The 23,453-nt window shown below is 39.5% G+C and overlaps 1 protein-coding gene across 3 annotated transcripts in view; it reads right to left on the bottom strand.

The window, feature by feature from the left end:
• KLHL29 (kelch like family member 29) overlaps positions 1 to 23,453 on the bottom strand; it is a 404,084-nt gene that overhangs the window by 55,401 nt on the left and 325,230 nt on the right. For all 3 annotated transcript variants that reach the window (XM_074820138.1, XM_074820136.1, XM_074820137.1), the window contains 2 exons: positions 19,647 to 19,785; positions 4,218 to 4,417 (listed from right to left, as the gene is read on the bottom strand). In XM_074820138.1, the coding sequence (XP_074676239.1) occupies positions 4,218 to 4,417; positions 19,647 to 19,785 (339 nt within the window). The remainder of the gene's footprint in view (positions 1 to 4,217; positions 4,418 to 19,646; positions 19,786 to 23,453) is intronic.

The raw sequence follows: 23,453 nt of genomic DNA, 5'->3' as shown, positions 1-23,453 counted from the left end.
AACAGAAAAAAGGCACCCTCCATTTTTCACCTCTGACTCAAAATTTGAGGGCAGAATTCATCTCTCTTGACTTCAGCTGCCTATGGTGCAATTGAGCAACCACAGTATCCCTGTACACTCATAAACAAACAATTCCAAGAAGCAATCTTGTAATATTTTGGATTCATTTGGTAATATTTTGGATAACGACTTCAGGATGTTAACTGTGCCTTACCAATGCCTGTTACTCTTCACTGACTATAAAGGGAGCCTACATGACTACTTAGATATGGACTTCTGCTATATAATATAGCCCATCCCAAGTGACTGCAATCAGGGGGCACTTCTGGATGCTGACATGACAAAGACATGTAAGGGACAGTTATGTTCCATCTGCTCCGAGCCCTTTTCCTTTGAACACTGACATGTTTACAGTAATTGCCACTTCTTGCTACAGTGACACTGGACTTGTAACAACACATTTTTGTGGTAGTTTCACCTTGAGTCTATTCAGAACATGACTGCTGACTACTAAGCCATTCCCAGTGCTCAAGGACAGTTTGTAACAGACTTATGAGTGGACTTTAAGGATATCAAATGTAATCTAGTAGGTTCTCTCTGTTTTGAGACAGTGTTGGATAGCATATTTGTTTCTATGTATGCCACAATATTGCAGATCAGCAGCTGGTATTCTCCACTTTTGTTAGATGTGATTTCGGAATCGGATCCTGTGCAGAGTCATCATGAGATAATCAGCCAGGCAGACTGTTAAGGCTGCACTTCTGGGGGTGGGACGACTTGAGATAAAGACAGAGCTAGATGGTATGTAGGAAGGATTATTCAGCGAGATTGTGGTAACAGTATGATGGAAGCTCAGTGTTGATGTAAGCCCCCTCTGTGTGCATTAAGTACTATATTTTCACTTAGAGATGCTTTCTAGATGATGACTTGGATATCACTAAAATTAGCATAAAAAGTGCATTTCCTTATCATACTCTGTGTACATTCTGATGGGGATCTTATTCTGCAGGTATTGCTACTAGTGTCAAAAGCATGTGAAGATGGGAGATAGGTGGAAGTCTTCCAGATCCATTCATCGTCCAAAAGATTTCACTTGCCCTGTGAGAGTGTTCCTCATTTCTCCTGTCTCCAGACAGGAGATGCTTCAGTTTCTCCAGTGCTGGGCAGTGTGGTTCTCCACCTTGGATGAACAAAAAATTACTCACAATACTTTCTCTGGAATTCATAAGGACCATAAAGGCCTCTTCTTTCCTCAGATGCATATGCTTGTTCATGCAGGTCTCATTACTGGTCTGTCATTCAGTTTTTCTCATGGCTCCCTCTCATACCCTTTGCAAACTTTGTCTTTGTGCCCTTTGCCCAGGAGACTAAGAAAATTCTGAGCTCCTGCTCTTTCCTATTGTGCTTTACGAATCTAATAGGTTTCACCATCTTCTTTAGATTTAAGGAAGAGTACTTTCATGTTATCAGCAGCAGGCTGAAGTACAAGCTCAGAATTTGTTCACTCCTGTGATGGGGGTCCCTTCATCACAGACCCAAACCATGATACTGGTGAATCACCTGAAACCCGATTTGAGCCATGACTGTGATGATAGTATAAAACAAATATTAAAAAAAAGAAAAAAAAACCCTCAAGTCTTCAGCCATATGATGGAGGAAATACCTATGATGTCCTGACCAGTTTGCAAACATTTGCCCAGTTATCATATGGCGCTAGCACGAACTTGTCAGCATCATTGCATCAGTCGGCATAAAACTGTTGTCATTTCTCATGGTCTAGACAAAAGCAGAGGAGACAGCATGTGGGGGAGAGAGAGAACATGGCTATAATTAGCCCAGTGAAGCTGGTTAAGAAATCTCCTGTTGAAATGGAACAATTTTCCTGACACATTTTGCAGCATGTTTCACCAGAAAGTGCAAGTAGATTTGGGGCGCCTCTACCCAACACTGCTGAGGGGCCCAGGATAGAGACACAAGAGCTGCTGGGACATCAACCAGTTAGGACCCTGCTGGAGCTTCACACCTGAAAAAGGATGACCTGAATTTCCTCTGAGATGGTGCGGTGCTGTGCTGTGCTGAACAGACCTATTAATTTGGGGCTTTTACTTCTTTGGGCCTCTTTGGACTTCCCTCCGCTTCTCTCACTATTTAGACATGGCCACCGATAGGAAAGAATTGCTGTTTATACTGATGAATCCTCCAGAAACCCTGGAAAAAACCCAGATTTTTATCATAATTTTGCTTTGTCAGGAGCAGAGGTGGCTGGGATGAAAAGAAAAAACACAGCCACAGAGAAGACAAAATACCTTTCCCTAAACTTTTTAGATGGCAAATGCTCTACTATCTCTGTAGAGCAATCCAGTCACAGCTATAAATAAAAATAAGCAATTACACTCCATGAATTCTCCAAATGAGAATACAAAATTCCAGCGACTCCCCATATATCACTAAACTTATAACCAACTCTACTATTTCATACCATAACATGGTTCACTGAATTCAAATATTAACTATCGGAAAAGAGAAATCTCACATTGATTTAGTGAAATAAATGTATTTTAGTTTTGTGGCTAAATCTTTAGAGATAGCACAACTTAAACACATATCCCGTTCCTGGAAAGGCAGTAAGATCTAATGACATTAAAAGGTGATCAAGGGAAGTGGGGGGAAAGCAATGCCAGAACCAGAGCCCTCACTCAAGTTGCACAACCAACACAGTGGGATTGCAAAGCATAGATCTCACGTCCCCATTTCCCACCCATTTCAGAACAGACTTTTAAACAAGTGACATATAAAAATCTGGAAAGAAGAGAAGAATACAACATCACAGATCCTTCACTGATGCCTGCATTGTACCAGCCTAGTCATACCACTCGTCTTACCAGCAGGTCAGCTTAGCAGTGAAAATTAACACAGCAGTAAACTGGACTCATTTGAGTTTGTTTTTTTTTTTTTCTTTTAACGAGTGCAACCTTTTCTAAACTCTCATCTTCCACACTCTGTAATTCTAGATGTCAATTTTAAATGTGAGTTGCCCAAGAAAAACCTATCGTTCATGTGGGTTGAAGATATATTTAGGGTCCAGAGTGAATGACACCTTCCATACCAAGTTGAGGGAGCCTGAATAGAAATCAGATGTGCAAAAAAGATACTTGGAATTTGGACGTGGGAAGTAACTCATAATAAGATCAAGCTCACACTTTTTGCATTAATAAGTTTGTGTTAATAATTTGAAAATTATTACTGTCTCCTTAACTGATATTATAGCCATGTTAGTGAAGGAGTGGCATGTGATACTGGCAGGAATTTGAACCAACATGTGTTTCATTTGATCTCCAGTTCTGGTTCCTCTTCTGCCATGACAGAAATGGGGCTGGATGGTTCCAGTTCAGACCAGTAAAGCTCAGTTAACAGAACTGGTCACCTTGGACTGTTTTGAAATAGTCTATAGTGGAAAATATACAGAAAATGCACAGAGCAGGATGACATGGTGCTCCAGACAAGAAGAATGGGCTTTGCATGTGGCCATGAGAGAAAGGACAGAGGCACTGGTGATGATGTTGATCTGAACACCCTTGCTGGGGCAAATGCTCCCCGTGCACACCAGTTACCAAGGGAGGGCACAGCAACCTCTCATTCCCATCTACCATTAATGATGACACAACCATCAGACCATAGAGAAAGAACAAACCCTGCGAACATTCAACCTGGAGTAGTTCAACCAGATCTTATTTACAAGAACACTGTATATGTGAAAGATTTTCTCATGGATGCAAGAAAACTGAAGATCCTGACTCCTCTGTGGGAGTCCAACTCCAACTCTTTCAGTGTTTGACCAAGCTGGCCTGGTGTAGCACCCACCATTTGCTGTCACAGTTATATGCATTACAGCCTGGTATCTGTGCAGTGATCAACCTCTGGGAAACCAAGTGTCATCGTGGTACCAAGTATGAACCAAGATTCGAGAAAAAAGTCTATCCAAGATGCGAAAGCAGTTGCTACTCAAACAACAGGTTACAATTCTCTAGATCATTTCCCACTTGCCACCGTGTCAGCATTCTGAATTCAAATCTTAACACAAATAAATACTGTTTTTTTATTTTATTATGTTTAATCTCGGGTTTCCTAATTATCTTTTAAGGGTTGTTAGAAGAAAAGCTTACAAACCTTAAAATAAGATCTTAAAACTGCACTAGATGAGATGGAGTGATTCTTACCTAGAAACGAAACGCAGACTTTACAGAAAGTATGAAACTGGAACTTGCTGGCAGCTTCCAGTAGAGTTTTTGCATTGGCTGAATCTATGATCAAAGAACCTGTATAAACAAACTCCAGGAGTAATTCCAGGACATCCGCAGTGAGGTTGGACATGGCCAATTCCAGCTTCTCCCCGCTTCTGCTACTGTCTCGTGGTGACCTAGTAACAGCAGACAATTAAATTACGGACATTACACCATCCCCCTTTTGTTGGCATTTATTGATTAGTGAGGGCTAGAAAATCGCTTTGCACCTCATTATATTTCTCCATTATTTTTGTTTACGGAACTGAAGAATATGAATTTTAAAATAACTGAACTTAAAAACTTTAACTGGATCTGAAAGAGAAGAGTCTTAAAGCAAGTCTTACGAAAAATCTGTTTATTGCTACTCTGCATTTTCATGCAAAAACAGTTGCAAAAGAAAAGGAAAGGAAAGGATAGAAAGAAAGAAAAAGAAAAATGAATGAGCCAACATTAATGAAAATGAGGAACGGGATTAGCTTTCAAAGGGAAACAATACATTTTAACATCTTGGTTAACATCTCATCTTCTGTGCATAATATAACTGCTAAGGAAAAAACAGTCTCCAATTTCAAGAGAAAAGGTCATCTACTTTTTCAGGAATCTAGCACTGGAATAATTTTAAATGTCATGTGCATTTAAGGATACATTTAAAGACCTTTTCATAAAAAATAACAATAATAAATATTAATTTCTGTTTAGCGTGAACTTCGCAGCATGTTATATTAAAGTATAGATATGATATGTATATACAGACGGTCATATAAAAAAATACATATATGCTTATTCTAAAAATCTATTGTTCCCTTTTAGGCACTAAAAAAAGGAAGCCCTTCATGGCAATTGCTTTGAAAACTGAATACAAGACAAGATAGACAGACAAAATGGTTAGAGCAAAGAAGGGAGAGGGGGGAAAACAACAACCAGCTCTGCCACAGGAAGCCAGCAGCCATCCTCTAGGAGTTTCATGACTGTGGCCTACGGTTTTTCCTGCATGAAGTGCTGAACAATTTGGGGATCAAAGTATCTCCTGCATTTGAAGTGTGGATTAGTGCTTGTGAAATTATTGGACAAAAAGAAAATTATACTGAATTAAAGTAAGGGCCCAGTTCTTAATGCATGGTTGGCTGATGTGTCTGCAACACTAAAGACAGGTTACACCTGAAAGACAAAAGTGATGATAAATTTGGTAACATCAAGGAGGGGAGGGGAAATCTGTTGGAGTAAGAAAATAAACTCTTTTAATGGTTAGGACCATCCAGCACCTTCTCAAAGAAACATGAACTTCTAGTCACTGGACAGTCAACGTCTGCTCGTTCCAATTCTGCTAGAGTACTTGCAAAAGCCATTGCACAATTGACACAAAACCGACATAAGCTGTTGCGTGACTTATATGGACTGGCCAAAGCATCACTATTCACAGGCAATGCCAATTTAAGCATGAGTAAGAGCACTACCAACCTCTTGCATTCACAAAGCTGCCTAGAAAGGTGATGGTCAGACCTCTACTACTATAATGGAGGAAAAATAAACAACACATGAGATTTGGTTTTCTTCCCTCATGACACCCCACCCCACCCACCCAAATAACCCCTGAAATCATTTTGGGAAATGCTTAAAATTTGCAGTGGATGCTTTGACACGGGTCTTCCATTGACTAGCCCTGTTCAAGTCAAGCGCTCAGCTTTATTTCAAACGAAACTTTGCAGGATCAAAGCTTTAAAGATATTTCATTTTTCTACTGGAAGTATTTAGATGGTGTCCATTGCCACAATGGAGGAGCAGCTAGCAGTCCTTAATTTCATATGCTTCTCTAAGGTAGTGAACAACAGTTACTCCTATTCACAAAAGGAAACTGAGGCACAAGGAGACAAAATCACTTGCCTATGATTATAGAGAAAGTCAGGGGCAAAGCAAGGCACTAAAACCCAATTTTTAAATTCTAAATATTGGGCTTTCCCTTTGCATGGGAATACAGGTGGGTTAGACCCTATTACACAAGCAGATGGGTAAGAATACGTACTGATCACGATCCCTGTGGTACCCCTACATGCACAGATGTGTATGCTACCCTGAATCCTTATGCTTTATCACACCGCAATATTCTTTCTGAACTCTTGCATATGGATTCAATTTCGCACTCAAGGCAGAAAACCTCAGGTGTCAAAACAGAAGAGTTGCCATTTCCTAGATCCTCAAGAGGATGTCACAAAATGTTATTTGTTTTTCTTTCTCACACTCACATAGCAATAACATGCCCCCTATCTGATTTATCTCCAGTGGTGCACACATCCGGTGCTGCACCCTAGGCTATCAAAATGCCTCCTGGTACCGATGTAATACTTGCTGAATTGTTTCCAGAAGCGGTTTGTACCTGACAGCAAGTTCATATTCACGTGGTCTGGTTAATAAGGATGTTGCCTAAAATTTAAGTGGGATTTAGAGGTACCCAGCAAGTGACAGAATCAGGCTCTTCACACTGTGGGAAGCCCCACCGTAAGCAATTATTTATTTAACACCGCTAATTGCACTGTGCTGGTGATGGCTGCGGCAATGACTGTGCGCGAGCCAGCAGGAATCGTGTGCTCTCTTCCAGAGCAGAGATGAGGAGGTACAAAGGAGAGGATGACGTGACACCAATGTCAGTGTAGACACATACTGATGTTAGCAACAACTGCATGCTGCTATTTTTCAGAATAATTAAGTAATAATCTCTTTTACTTTGTAATACACCAAGCAATAAACTGTGCTGCGATTGATTAAACGCCAAAGAAAAGCTAAGGTGTTTAATCAATCACTAGAGCCACTTACGGCAAGTATAATACAAAGCTACAGAGATTATTGATATTACACAATGAGCCAGAAATGGGAAAGAAAATTATCCCTATTCCTTCCTCTGTGATGCCTTGAATACATTGTACTGTTGTGCTGGTTTCCATGCTTGGGATCTGGCTTCGTATGGGCTAGAGAATGGACAGGGAATTGGTTGAAGCAGGACCTAATGGATCAAAAATGAGTGTTTGAAGGAAGAGAAGAAAATAATGTGCGGAAACAGACTGATGTGACTGAAGTGGGCAATTCCATAGATTTAGTCTTGAAATTATTTCAGTGAATCAGGTTGTGGCATCCCCCTCCAAGCCTGACTAAAGCTTTCTGTGTTCCTTGTTTTCATGTGTATTAGATATCAATATGCTCTGTGCAGTTATACTTCATGTATTTAGGATGGAGCCTTCTCTCAGCTACTCTAGGGGAACTGCAATGAAGCGGCTAAAGCTGTATTACAAGAATAGAATTTAGTCCTGTAAATGCATATGCAGTGAACTGGGGAAAATCTGTACGAATGTATACAGCTGTGCCCCAAATAGCTCATCCTGTATCACATCAGGAGGAGTTTTGTCAGTGGCATAGATACATGCAAACATTTAGAAAAGTCTGCTCTCAGAAAAGCACTGACTTTTTGCCTGAAGAGCTGGGAAAAGACACAGCTCTACCTGGTACAAACACTCCTGCTCCCCCACTCTTGGCACAAACACGGGGTATTTTGGGGATGAAGAGCCTGCCTGCTTCATGTTTCAGTCTCACTTGAAGCCAGGCAATGTACACTTATCGTCCGTGGACATCATTAAATGTGGTACATTTTGCTATTTGCCCTGCGAACTCTAAAGTTTAAACAGAATGATGTCATTTTATTGGTCTTGTAATCATTGCTCATATTATAAAGGTCACACATTTCACATTGTGGCAGAAAATCAATAGCTCTCCCAACAGCCTCTGGGGGAAAAAGTTTTGCTTCTGAAGAATAATATATAATAAACAATTTTAGTCCTTACTTTATCATGGCTGTAATCTGGGAGAATAGCTACAGTAAAAATCTGGCAAAGGCTGATATATAAACTCATTAAAATTGGGAAGTGATTTAGAACAGGACTTTTAAAAAGATTTATCTTGAGCTAAACAGCAAAGAGGTTTGTTTAGGTCTACATTTAAACAAGCTCCAAGAGCTCTTTAACAGCTTAATTTTATGGTAGCTGTTGGGGAATTCTTTCAGATTTACAAATCATGTATTTCTCCAGCAAGGTGACAGACCTGAGCAATGTGCAAGCAGAACTGAACCCGCAGATAAGCAGGAAGCACAGATACACTCTGAATGGGTAAGGGGAGAGTTACTGAAAAGTATTTTGTATTGTCTGGAATAATTAGGTCTAACAATATAAAGCCAAGGCCTTTGAATATACTCCGGCTACTTATCCTTCAACTTAATTAGTTAAAATAGAGAAGACAAAGGCACAGGGAACCTTTTAAAGCAAAAGATGGCCCGACTACACTCTCAAATAACAAATCAAAATCAGTGTCACTTTCTGTTAACTAATATATAGATAAGAGCTAAAATGTTTCAATTCTGATAGAAGGAAAAATAACCCTAAAACCTCATCTGCAAGATTTAGAAGTGGAACTGACAAAAGAAAGTAGACAACTTTACATATTTGGTATTCATTTGTCCCTGAAAATAATTTCCAAACATGTAATACACGCAGACAAGAATCAGCACTAGAGTTTTCATGCTTAATAGCGATGCAACCGAGTTTTCTGCATGTTGAGTTATAAATATATGTATATCTATGCATTTTCCCTGCATTATTTGTATCAACGCTTTCATGTAACAGAACGTCTGTGTGATTCAGTTCAAAACATTTAATAGTGAGATGCCTTGATTTGCGAAGCTGCATTTAGAGTCTGGATAAAGTAGCTGTGTAGGTGAAACACTGCTAGCGCATCAATTTGTCAATTTATGGACAGCGCTACTGCCTCTAATTCAGGCTTCCCTCATGGTTTGGATACGCTGCCTTTAACCAGCTTGCAACATTATTTTGACTGACTAATGGTTTGGCTACAGCCTCACTCAATTTTAGATCAAATATGAAAAGCTACCTATACCCGGTACAGACGCCAGCCAACTCTCTGTTTACAAGCTATAGTCACAAAGTCAAAACAAATTCTGGATGTTCAAAATGGAGCCATCTGCACGGAATAAACATGAAAAATGTGAAACATTTTATGTAAATGTACATTACTGCCTAGGAACAGTTGGTTCAGCTTCCTCCCAGGCTGCCTGGTTGGGAACAGGAGGACTGACAGAGTTTGTGACACCTATTTACATTCGAAGCCATATGACTCACTGTGCCGTAGACTCAAAGGTATGACATGTATTTTAGCTTTGTGCTCCAAAAGGGCACTGAAATAAATGATTACCTTTTAAAATAAAGACACATTCAGAATTATCATTTGCGATCTTTCCCCAGACACACGGGACTTGGTGTGTATCCTTTTCTTTCTGCCTCTCCAAGGTCCATCACTTCTTGTGAACAGAGAGCTGATCAGCATTACCTGCTTCTCCCAACAGGAGACATTGGCAAAGAGTTAGCTCCATAATATAGCCTCAATTTTCTTCATATTACACTCAGAATTTATTTTTAAGAAATAGGAATTCACACTGATTCTGTAGTGCAGTAAAAAAAAATTGCTATCTTTATCTATTGCTCAGGATCTCATACAACTCAGGAATCTGAATATCCTCCACTAAAAGCACATGTTTGATCTAATGGGATGCTACAGGACTACCTGCATGCAGGCAGGAGCTCCAGCTCTAACTGGACTGAGGCATCTGAAGCCCATATTTTGGGGTTGGTCCCTCCTTGTATGGACCAAAGCAACGGCCTGTCCCCCCAGTCAGCTGCCTGCTGGCCTCTCCACCTCGCGCCCCCCCCAGGATCTGCCCCATCAGCTCTACACGCCAATCTTGCTGGCTTGCTTTCATAATTAGGAACATAAATGTTTACCATACATTAATTGTGTTCCCATTCCACTAGGGCAAAATATTTGCTACCCAGTTAGATAGGACAAAAAAAAAAATTGCTTTTTTCCCTGGACAGTGTTTTGGTCCCCAGAAAACAGGAAGACCAATATTTTTGTGTAAGATGAAGCACTTAAATGAAGAGAAACTACTTCTTTTTATCTCTGTCATATTATTTTGATTATCAAAGAAAGGATTTCAGACTAGGAGAGGCAACTTCTCATGAGGCTTAAGAGTCTGTTAGCTATGTGCTCATTAGAAACTCCTGTTCAAGTCTATACAATTTAGACTGAACATGTTGTTTACTGTGGAACATAGTCCTTAAAGCATTGAAACTCCAGGCAAAGAAGAGACTGCAATGTTGCTGCATCTTAACTGTCCACTATTTGACTTTTCATCATCTTCAGAGTTATTAATGGTTCAAAACCCACATATCTATTTATCTTGGGAGAAGCAGCAAAGAAACTTTGTTATATTATAGCCAACCTTCAGCTATGAACAGAAGAGACACGGCACTCTACATGGAAAGTTGTATTTTGTACTGAAGAGCTTGATTTATCATAATTACATGCTCATGAGGTAAAAAGCATAGATGCCTAAACATACCAACATACATTTCCATGACACATGCACCAAGATGCATGTGCATACTGAGGTAACAGGTTATTTATTGAGTTATTCAAGCTTATGCAGCTGCAAGGTAATCAATCATGTAAATGATGACAGGAAGGGACATTTATAGAGCAACATCATTGCAGTATGTATGTCATAAGGCACTGAATGTTCTATTACATAGGATTTTTAAAAAAATAAATTACACCCTAGCATCACTTCTCCTTTGGAATTATTTTATCAGCTCAAAATGTATTAACTTGCAAATCTCTGCCTTCATTATACTATCTTGTAGATAAATATTATCTTTGAGCCTCAGCCACTATCCATCTGTCTCATGAGAGAAGAAAATATATACTGTAATGGTGCTATTGTATGATTACGATAAAGAACTAGTAAAATCACAAGATTAAATAAATTACATTGTTTAAACACAGGCTTGCAAATTTGTCATGAAAATTTACCTGACCAACAAATCCATTTGCTTGCTTTTTACCAGGATGTTGATACAAATAGTATTCCTTGTTCCAGGCAAACAAAATTTGGCAAGACTAGTGTAACTTATTAGGGTCAAATGCTGCCAGTTTGCACCTTCTCTATCAGAACAAAATCAGGAAAATTAATGTCTGTGAGCTTGGGCATGCACTAGCAGCTCCTGCTAAATCACCATCACAGAAATGATCATTACAAACCAAGACGAGCAATGGGATTAACAGCAAATGCTTTTGTTCACGGACAACATGGCCAGAATAAAATAAAACAAACAAAAGAACCACGTCTCCTATATACCCTTAATGCTATTCACTGACGGAACACAATCTAATTGCTCGGTCAAGACTGTTTCTAAAGGCGTGGGATCAGTGGCAGTCTGTAACGCTATAGTGTCGGAGATCACAGTCAGAGGCACAAATCTGCCTCCCTGCTGAGATTTAAGAAAGAAGATGACGAGTTTGAAGATGCTGGCTTAAACGACTAGCAAGTGAATGAAGAAGTGAATAGCAAGTGCCCTTGGAAGAACAGCATTTCATGACCTAGACTTTTGCTAGGGGCTGAGAATAAACTGAATCTCACAAGGTACTAGTGGAGAAGTAAAAAAACTGGGCCAACTTACTAACAGCGTGGGATCTAACTTGTTTGCAAGTATCTCTGGCAGCCTAATTCAGCAAATATGTGGCAAAATAGCCTGGGGTGAGAAATACTATTTGATAAAAGTAAATAAAAGATGCAAGCAGGTTTTGGTGGATTATATAGGAAGGAAGATTAAAAATAAAATGACAGAATAAAAAATTTATTCTCATCAAAGTTAAAGCTCACCCCCTTAACCAACTCCTATCTGATTTGTTTTAATGATATTTATTACACTATCAAAAACCAGCTTAGCAGAGAGCTGGCATTATGCAGCTAATAAATCTGTTTCTTAGGAATGTGGTGAAATTTATACAAGTAATTATCTAGGTAAGTCTATCCAAGGCTCTTTCTCATCATTGTAATGTCTAGAGGGAAAATAATAATAAAATAATGATAACCACAATTATTATTTATTACGACTACTATGATTATGGTAGTGCCCGAAGATCCCAATCAGCATTTCAGTAATTAGAATTAATTCTGTCAGCACTGTTTCTTTCTTGCTCAGCTACAGGGTGTTGCTAGTGCTTTTCTACAGTATACGTAAAGCTAACCTGTTCTCTGGACATCAATGAAAGGTAATACATTGCATCATCTATGGCCACAGTATATGCGGGAAAGGGCAGGTAGCTCTTCTCACCCCATCAATCCCTGCCCACACCACCCCCCAGAACTGCTCGGAGTACTTCAGTCACTGAAGCTTAGTGCTATGCAAGCAAAAAGAGGGGATCGTGATCTGATATGATCAAAACCTGGTCATATTAATTCAAATTCATTATTCCAATCCAGCAGTGGTTAATCCTTGATGATTTAAATGAAAGGAAGTGAACTGCTGATCCCTGGAGCTACCTGTGAGCACGCTGGAGTCGGAAATTTGATTACCCGTGTTTTAGGGCAAGCCTGGCTTTTGGAAATGGCCCCAAAATGACAGCTTTCAAGAACACAGCTTCAGTTTCTACGCCGTGGAAGTTTTTTCGTTGTCTTTGATCCATTTAGCTTGAACTGCACCTCGTTAGATAACTGTTCCCTTTCACCCCTAAATTTCAACACAGTTGAGCCTAGACAGGGCTGTGAGATGTAAATAAATATAGGTAGGTCACCAGCACCAGCATCTTATGAGTGCTTGTATGACAGCTGCATGGCTTGCAGATAGGTCTAGCCAGAGCAAGAGAGGTGATTAGTCTGTCATTCCTTGGATAAGATTTGCAGGATTTGTAGTTGTGTCTAGAAATTATGTGAGCGAGAAGCCCAAACTACAGTAAATAGAGATGCTGTCAATGAGAGAGTGGAGCACGAGGTTAAGTGATTCTGCTCGGTGCCTCTGCAAGCTGCAGCCATTACGAGACAGAAGCTTAATTTCTGTGCTGCACCTCAAGGCTTGAAAAGGAGCCTTTCTGTCCTCCTTGCCATGGTTTCTCTTTAGAGCAGGGCCCATCAATCTGTCCCTCCTTTCAGACCAGCATCCAGCCCAAGCCACTCACCCTTCTAATCCATGGCCACGCTCCCCAGGCTAGAAATAGCCAGGCTGCAATGCCTGCTATGGGTTTTGTGGCAGTGCCTTAGCGAGGCAGCCCAGCAACACCATTGAATACTTGTAAGCTGCAATTCATTTATGTGGAAGACCATACATTTTTGCTTGATGAAAACATGTTTTCCAAGGCCTGGCAGCTGCAAAATTTGAAACCCAGCAGGCAGCTCCGACACGCGGGCGGGAGTGCGGCTGCTCGGCCAGGCAGAGCAAGCGAAGCACGCTCACGGAAATGGGCCACTGAAAGCAGAAAGCTGTTTCCCGTGCCAAGACTTTGTGCCCAACACACAGCAATTATCAGTCCCTTGTTTAAGGCAAAAATGGCATCCATAGCCTAATTTACACCCGCACCCTGGCAGTAAAGGGTGAAGAATATTTTATAGTCCCATGAACCTCCCACTCTCATAGATTCCCTTAAGTGGTTTAACAGAAACCACTGGTGCTGTATGTCTAGGCACAATATACCTCTCCTGGCACCTGAAACAAACATCATATTTTTAACTTCCTATTTCTCTGTTTTCAAAGAAACGTTATAATTTGTTTCCACATTCATTCTGTTCTACAATGGAGCTGAAGCATGCAGATGTAGAAATGCTGCCTGCTTCTCTCCCGGAGTTAAAAGCATGGTTCTTAATAAGCAGGAAAACACGAAGGGGTCACTAAGAGTAGATTTTTCTTTCATCTGCTATTTCTCATTTTGGGCTTTTTACAACGTAAACACAAACCAGACAGTCTGTTTTCCAGACACCTTAATGCTTCTGCAGTTTTGTCAGACTGTTTCAGATGGATAGTGGCAGGTTTCTCTGTCTTGCATCCAAATGCTGCCTTTCCACACAATGGTGTAAAATGCAGAATGACATCTCTGTCTTCAGTATAGGTGTAAAGCAAAAGAAATTTGGTCGTCTCACCCTAAATGCTTTACTTCTCCTGCCCTCCTGCCCTGCCTTCAAGCCCTCAGAGAGTATATACAACCCTATTTTAGGAAAGAAAAAAAAAAAATCTGAACACTTGCAAAAAGAGTCAAGGTATTGTGGAAAAGCAATTTGGCCATGAAGTCACTGGCTCTGCTCCTTAGGAAAAGAATGATGAACATAGCGTTGCCAGATTACACTGCATCAAAAATGCTTGCTTCTTCTTATCAAATCTCTTTGTGTATGTGACTTACTGCTCTGTGCTAGTGGAATCAGGCAACCAGGATGACTTCAAGATTAGAAAGCATCATTAAAATCAAATATTGAAAAGATAAAGCTTGTAGGACAGGATCTGTGTATCTTTAGTAACTGACCACAGAGAAATAAAACTAAAGTCTGCTTATAAAAGTCAGTATTTTGGCAAAGAAGAGACTTTTATGTTAAATGCTTCTGATTATTAATGTCATATATGGTAGAGATTCCAGCACTTTGGGCTGGGTTGAGAAGAAGAAAGCAGCAAATTAAAATGTTCCGGTGAAACTCTCTTTGTTACAGAAATACCAGACATTCCATTTATCCAGCAGCTATATTTGTCTATCCCAAATACAGCTGGAAAAAAATGATGCCTCTTCATGGGATTTTCCACTCCTTCCTTCCTTCCTTCCAGAACATACACACACCTTCCACCATTTCTTCTAGGGGAGATACAAAGACACAGAGCTCATTTCTCTCTTCCCCCAAATGAAGAATGGTTTAAATAAGAAAATCTGTGCTCCGCAGGAGGGGCATTTTGGAGATGGGTTTTTTGATGGATCCTGATCTGTTTTTTTCTTTCTGTGTACATATTTAAGCATATGTATGTGACATTAAGACAAACATTAGTTTCTGGAAGGAATCATTCATGTACTTTTAGCCAACTACGATTCAGGCTGGGTGACTGGCCTTTCTCTCTGGGCAATGAAAAATGAGCACTTCCAGAAGACAATTCATGCTATTTATCACAAGGTGGGATTGAATCACCCTACGGATATTCCTGTCTTCCCTCACGGCTGCTGAGGAAGCCTAGATAACCAGCTTAGGCTGGACCTGAAGAAAGCAATGTAAGACCGATCATAATTTATAGTCTAAGCAAATCACCTTGTCTCTCTTTTTAATAGTAGAGAGGGATAGCCTCCTCCTTCACCTCCTATCTTAGACAGCTATTTTATGGTGAGAGGACTTGCCTCCTGGAGAGGTCAGTCTCCCCCTCTGCAGACTATAGCAGTAGTCTAGAAGGTGAGGTTAGACTAAACCTTGGGCCTTAATGTTGGTTGACTAACAGCGAGAGCTAAGAACCTCTCATTGCTCCAGAGGGTTCTCCTACCTGCCTGCACATAGGTACCTGAATTAGGAGAAAAAGCTCCTTCTGGAAGCCTTGAAGGTGTTTCTCTTCATTGCCTGTACCATAAATTAGGCCCTTGCTTTGGGAAGGCTGATTACCTAAAATATAGGTGCAAATTAGAGGCCAAAGTCAGGCAGCTTGGAAGCAACTGTGGCTGGTGGTGCACTCAAAATACCTAAGATGGCATTTAGGGGACAGAACCCTATTCTAGCTGCTATTTATAATCCATTTTCTCCTGCAGTCCTATACTGTAGTAATCTTGTATGGGTCACAGTTTGAAGAAGCTGACAAACCATATGATTTCCGTAAGTGCAGATAAAGTATATCAACTTCTCTGTAGGCTCTATGCCTGAAGGAGCAAGCAGTAAGGCCAAGTACTCAACCCCATACCTGTCATAACGTAGGTTTAAATACTCACCCAAAAAAGAATGTACTTCGAAGATGATTTTATGAAGAGAACTTAAGGAAACCTAGCAATCTCCAATTATGTTTAATATTGTATAAAATTGGTCTTGAGGTTGTCAACTATAGCTCAACAGCCCCTGAGGTTATTGCGATATGTCCTACTGTGGGACCAGTGTTGGGCATGTACCCATCTTCACACATCCCCATCCTTCCCCTGCACCTCACTTTTCTCCCTTCATGGGCACAGTGAACTGAAACAAGCATCAGGAACATCACACCTGCTGTTCCTAATATACCTAATCCTTTTCAGATGATTTTGCACTGAAAAGGACTAAAATTCTTTTTTATGGTCAGCTGCTGTTGGGAGGGAGATGAATGTTGAGTTCTGGTTTAGGCTAGAGTGCTGGGCAACTCTTGATGGGGACTGGTTAACGCACTTTCAAGAGCACAGTGCTTGGTACAGTGCTGAGCTTAGGCTCAGGACTGGACTAACCCAGCCTGAAAAGGGTCATGCTCATGTATCTAGAAGATAAATCACATGGAACAAGAACTTTTCTAGATGGACCAGAATGCTCAGCACATTGCAGGATTAACCATTTTCTGAGAAAATAATTGGGTTTCAAAAGGTGCTTTTATTATCAAATTTGTTTCATAAATAATAAATAACTTCAGAATTGGTCAATCAAACACGGCTATCATCTTTTCACTACAGTGCAATAAAACCAACATTTTTTTCCCCTGCTATGAGTCATCAAATAGCCTTCCTTAAGATGGGCAATAAGACTAGTTTTATTATGCTTTTTGTCTATGTTTTGGGTTTTTTTTGAAGAAGGGATAATTAATCTTGTTTGGTTTGAACATTTCCCTTTTATCCTTTTGAGACACTACTTGCTATTCTACCATCAGATACCAACTCCAACACACAGTGGAATCAATGGCAGAACATGAGGTTAACAATAACTAGCCTGTGGTAAAGAACAGCTGAAGTAAATACTCTGAAAGATATTACTTTTCTGCATGTTTATATGGATGCACATAGCACCTTCATGAATAGGTCATCTTCTCATTGATGTTTCTGGTGACCCATGAGTACCTTCTGTTGGAATGGCATTAGAGTTTAACCCTATCATGAACTCATTGAAAGGGCCTTTGTATTATATTTAATATGAAGAGATCTCTTTTATTCTTAAAGAAAAACTGCCATTTCTCGGTTTGATTTCTATAATAACACGAAGAGTGCAATATTAATCACATAAAGCTTTAAGTACTATGTCAAAGGAGCCGCTAACAAATATCAGGACAGGATTCTAGACATATTTATAAACATACTGACTCTGTGAACTATAATGGTTCTGTATTATTAAGGGCATGATCCTACAAAATACTGAGTGCCTCTTACAACTTGAGTCCTTGACTTTCATTGACTTCATGGGGTTTCTAAAAGGATAAGGCTTAACATTGCAAGTATCCTCTAAAAAGCAAGTCTTTAGAAATTCCACCCCACAGCCCTGAGTTTATTGTCTTGCAAAGACACATTCGCTCAGTTTACAGGTGAATATTTATTTTTCTCACTTGACAGTTTTGCAAACTCAACTAGACATCAAGCTGGATTTTTCCTTATTCAAGCATCATCATCAGTAATAAAGGTGTTTTTGCCCTGGATACACCTGTGCAACTCCATTAGCCTTCATCAAGGTTACATGTGTGCAACTGAAGTTATATATGGAAGACAACTGGGATGAAGAGACGTGACTGTGGACATAAATCGACCTCTGGAATATTTATTGCTGATGATGATGTGAAAGAAGGCAAAGAGTGGTGAGGTTGGCAAATGGGCTAAACCTTGCACTATTTTTTTCTTATAATGCACGTGAGCCTTATGTGAGCAGCTGAAAGACAATAAATGCTGAAATCTAGGGTTTTGCTTTCATAGTCTCTTTTCAGAGCGTTTAAAAAGTTTGCATTTGTTTTTTTAAATGAGTTCATATCAGGGCAGTGATCAATCTAAAGTATATCTCCATTTGATAACTAAATAATAAAGTAGCAAGATTCCTCAGTGTTCTAGAAATAGATGCTGCCTGGTGACTTCTGCACACAAGCAGATGTCTTCGCAGCAAAATCCAAATGACAGTCTTTGGCCAGTCAGTTATTGGATTTCTGTAAACTGATTCTAAGATTCTTCCTTCCCTGTAGACTCTACTCCTTATCACCCTAAAAAGCATATACTGTAGCCTTAACAATTAAATGATAATGAGCAGACAGAAGAGAAAGGACAGGAGAGATCTGGCATAGCTACAGCTAGCAATCATTAGATTTACAGAGGGGAAAAGACATGCTTCCTAGGCCAACATATTTTTTATGAATAATTGATAAGGCAGTCAGCACAGTTATATCATAGAAATGTAATATATATCCATAATTATAAAACCAGCTTTGTGCAAAAGGACATAATACACTGAAAGGAGATACCAGCCAATATGCCATCCTGAAATAAAATACAGTCACTATTGTGTTAGTTGGCAAAATTTAAATACAGGATTTGAAGCAAGCAAAATGTTCTTTAATCCCATTTTTTAGCACAGTCCAGGCTCAGTCTGCTCAGGAAAATACTGCAAGGCAAAATCAGCAGCTGCATTAATTTGCTGATGATTGAGAGAAAAATGAAAGTTATCCTCATGGTTTTTTTTTCTCCCTACTTGCTACTCTAACTTACTAATAATACGAGAGTACCAATTTATTCCTATGCAAGTATATGAAGCATACAAATTGAAAAATCAATGTAATGGAAAAAAAAGATTATCATGCACTGTTTAGAATCAATCAGCTAGAAACAGAGGGGGGAAAATGCGAAGGCGGAGACATAATGTTTAGAAAATGTACATATTGTACCTACCCTAAGCTAGAGTGTTTGTAGGAAAAAACTACCCTTCGTCTAACATGCAGACTGAGCTATATTTTTACCAGAAAATCGTCTTATTTCCAATCTTTTCTAGAGAAATTCATCAGTTGTCTTTTCTTTTAAAAGTCCCCAAATAATAAAAATATCAATCCCTTTGCCCATAAAAGCCACACAAAAGCATGTAACAAAGATTTCAGGGTGAAGGGATTACAATCCTCAAAATGCTTTATTAGCACGACGTCTCAGCATCGTTCACCAGAATGCTGATGGCTTATTGTAGCCCAAAGGACAGACTTTTGTCATATGTGACACAGTCCCTTTAAAACATTGACAGCAACAGTTTTTAGTTGTGGTCTGAATCACCATTAGCAGCTGAGTTTAAATCTTAGATCTCTCAGTGGTGGAACACCTTCTTCGGCCAAAACCAGCCTCTACTCATCAGAAATAATTACACTGTACGAGTCAGATGTGTAACAAATGGGTCTGAGTCTCACTTTGGAAATACATTCAGAGGAGGTGGAAAGAATGGCTACTGGCTCTGTGACAGGAGATTCAATCTTCATAAACCTGCAAGAGAGGGGAGGAAAAAAAAGCGACACAAATGCGCCCTACAAAAGAACAGAGCAGATCACAGCTGGAAGGAAGGCAAACCTTTTAATCAGGTCCTTGAAATACAAGCTGCAGGAAGCTAGAACATTTTGGTGGACTTCAAACTCTTTGCCTTCAACAATAATTTTCAGGTCTGTAAACTCTTTCGCTCTGCGTTGCTGGTTCAACTCCTTCAACATTTCTGCAGAACAGAGAAGACAGACAGTGCCAGGGATCCCATTAAGAGTTTTTTATTTTTACTTTTTACTTTTCATTTTTTTTTGTAAAGAAGTAGAGAAACAGGAAACAACTGATATTTTTGTTGGTAAGATTGGCTCAACACAGACAGAAGTTACGAACATAACATATTAAAAAAAGAAAAAGAAAAAAGCAGGAACCAGTAGGTCTAAACAACTGAAATATATATACAGAAAAAAAGAAAAAACAATCCTAAATTTGGAAGGGTTAAAAATGAAAACAAAATATTTCAGCATCAGCAAATCAGAAACACAGAGAATGCATTATCACAGAAAAGTTAAAATAATTTGTTATAATAAAAATCAAGAGCTAATGAATTTCTATCCAAATGCAAATAAGTTTTGAATATACTAGAATAATATTAGTAAAAATATGGTATTATGATGCAATATGAACTGGATATGGGTCAAAATAATAAAACCACAAGACCTGCAAAAATAACTTATCCTTAACATAGTAAAAATGTGTTAAGCCTCTCAGTTAACATAATAAAATAGTACATCTAAATAATATATAAATTACAGTGCATAAAAAAATTAGCCAAATTATCAATGTATCTTGCTATATGCCTTAGCTATATAGACTACAATTGTATATGTTTCAGAATTAGCTTAAAAGCATCCTTATGATAAAAAATAATCTCACGCAGAGAATAAATTACTGCCTTTTATAGCAATTCCCATTTTTTGCACTCCAAGGATTTTTACCATCACAGCATTTTTATTTTTTAGCCTTCAATGGCTTCATTTACAGCAACAATCAACTTTCACACATCATGAAAGAATCATAATGATTAAAATAACCTATGAAAGTGTTTCCATCCTGCAATAAAGCACCTACCTTGCATGATGCCTCCTTTTATGAAGCCTATTGGTACTAACAGAATGAAATAATAGCATGCCATGTCTTCATGTGTGGATGTGAACTACTAAACAACCTACATGTTTTATATGCTGGCTGGACTTTTAAGGGTAAGACTTCCCTCCAACTCTGCAGACCAAAGTGGCTATCAAGATGAATAATATACTTTTCACCTGGACAATAGTCTGGTGGTTCAGAAGCCAGTGATCAAGATGATAAAAGAGTTGATTTTAAATACTAAAGGATTTTGGTTTTATTTTATGTTTGCAATAGGTCAAGGTTCTCATTTTTTGTGTAACACCCTGAACACATTCCTCTTCAGACAGCTTTGTAAATCAACAACAGTTCTTTACATGGTGTCCCTCTGTACACAAAGTAATAGGGACCTGAAGAGCATATAACTATAACCACATTTAATGCCACTGTTGGGCTCAGGCACTGGGCTGCCAAAGCATTGCCGAAGGGCCTTATGGTGAAATGAAGACCCAAATAATGTTTGTGTTCTCCTGCTTCCCCAGTGAAACTAAACAGGAATCATTTCAGTGCAGCACTAGTGGTTAAACAACATGAAAGCATACAAATATACAACTGTTGCATGAAAAGAAACCCAACATCTGTGGTGCACATTTTTCAGGCCTAAGTAAATAAATGTCACCTTGCACATTTATGTCTATTTAATGGAAACACAGTAGTGTCTGAAAGGCTAATTATTCTGTGCTGAAATGGGTCAGTGCTCTCCAGAGAGCAAGCAGATCATTAGAGAGGGCACAGAAATAACAGCAGGCTTGTGTCAGATCTATAATAGGGGAAAATAAACCACTCTGTCCTGTGGGTGCTATAGGAGGGACTATTTTTAACAAATTCATCTGAGCTAAACTACAATGATACATTTTAAGCAGAATTTAAAAGGGGAACTGAATGTTCACTCTACTGCAGGAAAGTTTCGGGCTTTTGCTGGAAGTGTGGTGCCTAAAGTCTGACTTGACCATGAACACTTCAGGCCTCAGTTAAAGACCAAGGATGTTTTGGACACAAGGGGTGTTCTACCTGATTTAGGGTCAAAGTGACTAAGGTCTCTGGTTTCACAGGAACAGCACCAGGTGCTTTCTTAGCTGCATATTTTTGGAGGCGATTTTTCTGTCCCTTTTCACATATGAACGACTTTATTTTTCTGTCTTGGTCCATTTTCCCAATTTCACTTAAAGCAACTACATTTTCCTCCTGACCAAATTTCTGTCTTAAAGACAGTTACTCTTCCCTCTAAACTTTCTGATACTCCCTTATCCCCTATTTAATTTCACTTTTGTTTTCTGTCATCCCCTTTTCAAATTTGCCCAACTACTGTCCTCCATCTCCATTTGCACTTTTCACAAGTTCGTATTCAAGATCCTGTTCTCCAGTATCTGTGGCAGCCCTTTACCATCTTCCTTGCAGAAGCCTTTCAAGACAAGGGTTCCAGCCAAGACTAAGTCATACAATACAAGTTTAAGATTACACTTACACAAGGGGGTCAATCTCCATCTCACCTCATTCCACTCCCTCCTTTTAAAGGTCATGATCAATTATTAAGTGTTCAAAGAGCACAACTGTATGAATAGCAACCACACAGATGAATCCTGCACTCCAGGAGAGAAGAGAGGAAACAGAGTTTAGTTGCACTCTGAAGGGGCTGGGTGTTTTCAGAGGCGAGCTCAGGATAAGCAGGACAGTAGAGACCATCCTTGAACTCATGATTATGGCCAAGATTGCTGAATAACAAGACACAGAGTTCAGCCACTGCACCTATAGATGTTGTGCTCTCCATGCTACCTCCAGTATTGTGAGAGCTGGTTTGAGCATCTAAGTCCCCAAATGTCTCTTCCAGGTAATGGATTGATTACTTGGACTTTACTAAGCACCCTTTAATTACATCCAGTCCTGCAGTTCCTGGGCAGTTTCTATCTATTCTTTTTACACACTTCAGTGTGCTTTATACTGCATGCATTCATTAATGGACGCAAACCAGAAAACATCAGTCTGGACCAGTGATGCAATTTGGCTCATAAAAAAACAGAAATCAGAACAAGCCCTAATCAGAAACTGAAGCTCCTCTTTTTCCTATAGACATTTGGAGGCCATAATTCCCTCTTTGTCCCCCCTGACTTGTTGCAGTGCTCTCCACAGAGAGATGACTATGAACAGTCCTGTATTTTTTGTAGCTCAGTTTCTGAACTAGAAAGAGAAGAGGCAGGTGGAGAGGAGAAGGAAGTCAGGAGACTGCATTGATTCATCGATCTTCCTTGCTGAGGCTCCTTTGTATTACTAAATAACTAGCAGGCATTAGTATTGGACACAAGGCTATATCAGAACGGGCCCTCATTCTTGGAGTATTTGTAATGCTCACACTGTGCTTAGCCAGGCATTAATGATTTATGAGGACTCAGGATGAGTTGCAAAACAAATTTTTTCACCAGGTAATAATGCCTGCCAATGAGTTGTAAAAGGAGAGACAACACAGTGCAGTCCTGGCAGTGAAAAATTATCTCAGCTGTCTCCTGCTAGTCCCTCTTCTGGGCTCCTCCTAATTTTCAGCGTTTCCTCCAACAAATGGAATTTCCTGAAACCTTCAGAAAGGGATGTGCTGGGCATTTCCTAGTGGTTATTTATTCCTCTGGTTTCTTTGTTCTTACAAAGGGGTTTTTTTTTTTCTCGTTTGATTTTTTTTTTTTTTTTTAAGAGATCCAGGTGAAAGTGAAGTGCAAGGACAGTTAA

This window comes from Strix aluco, chromosome 3 (genome assembly GCF_031877795.1).
Source record: "Strix aluco isolate bStrAlu1 chromosome 3, bStrAlu1.hap1, whole genome shotgun sequence".
In the NCBI taxonomy this organism is placed as follows: Eukaryota; Metazoa; Chordata; class Aves; order Strigiformes; family Strigidae; genus Strix; species Strix aluco.
This window is presented reverse-complemented; position numbering and strand designations above follow the sequence as displayed.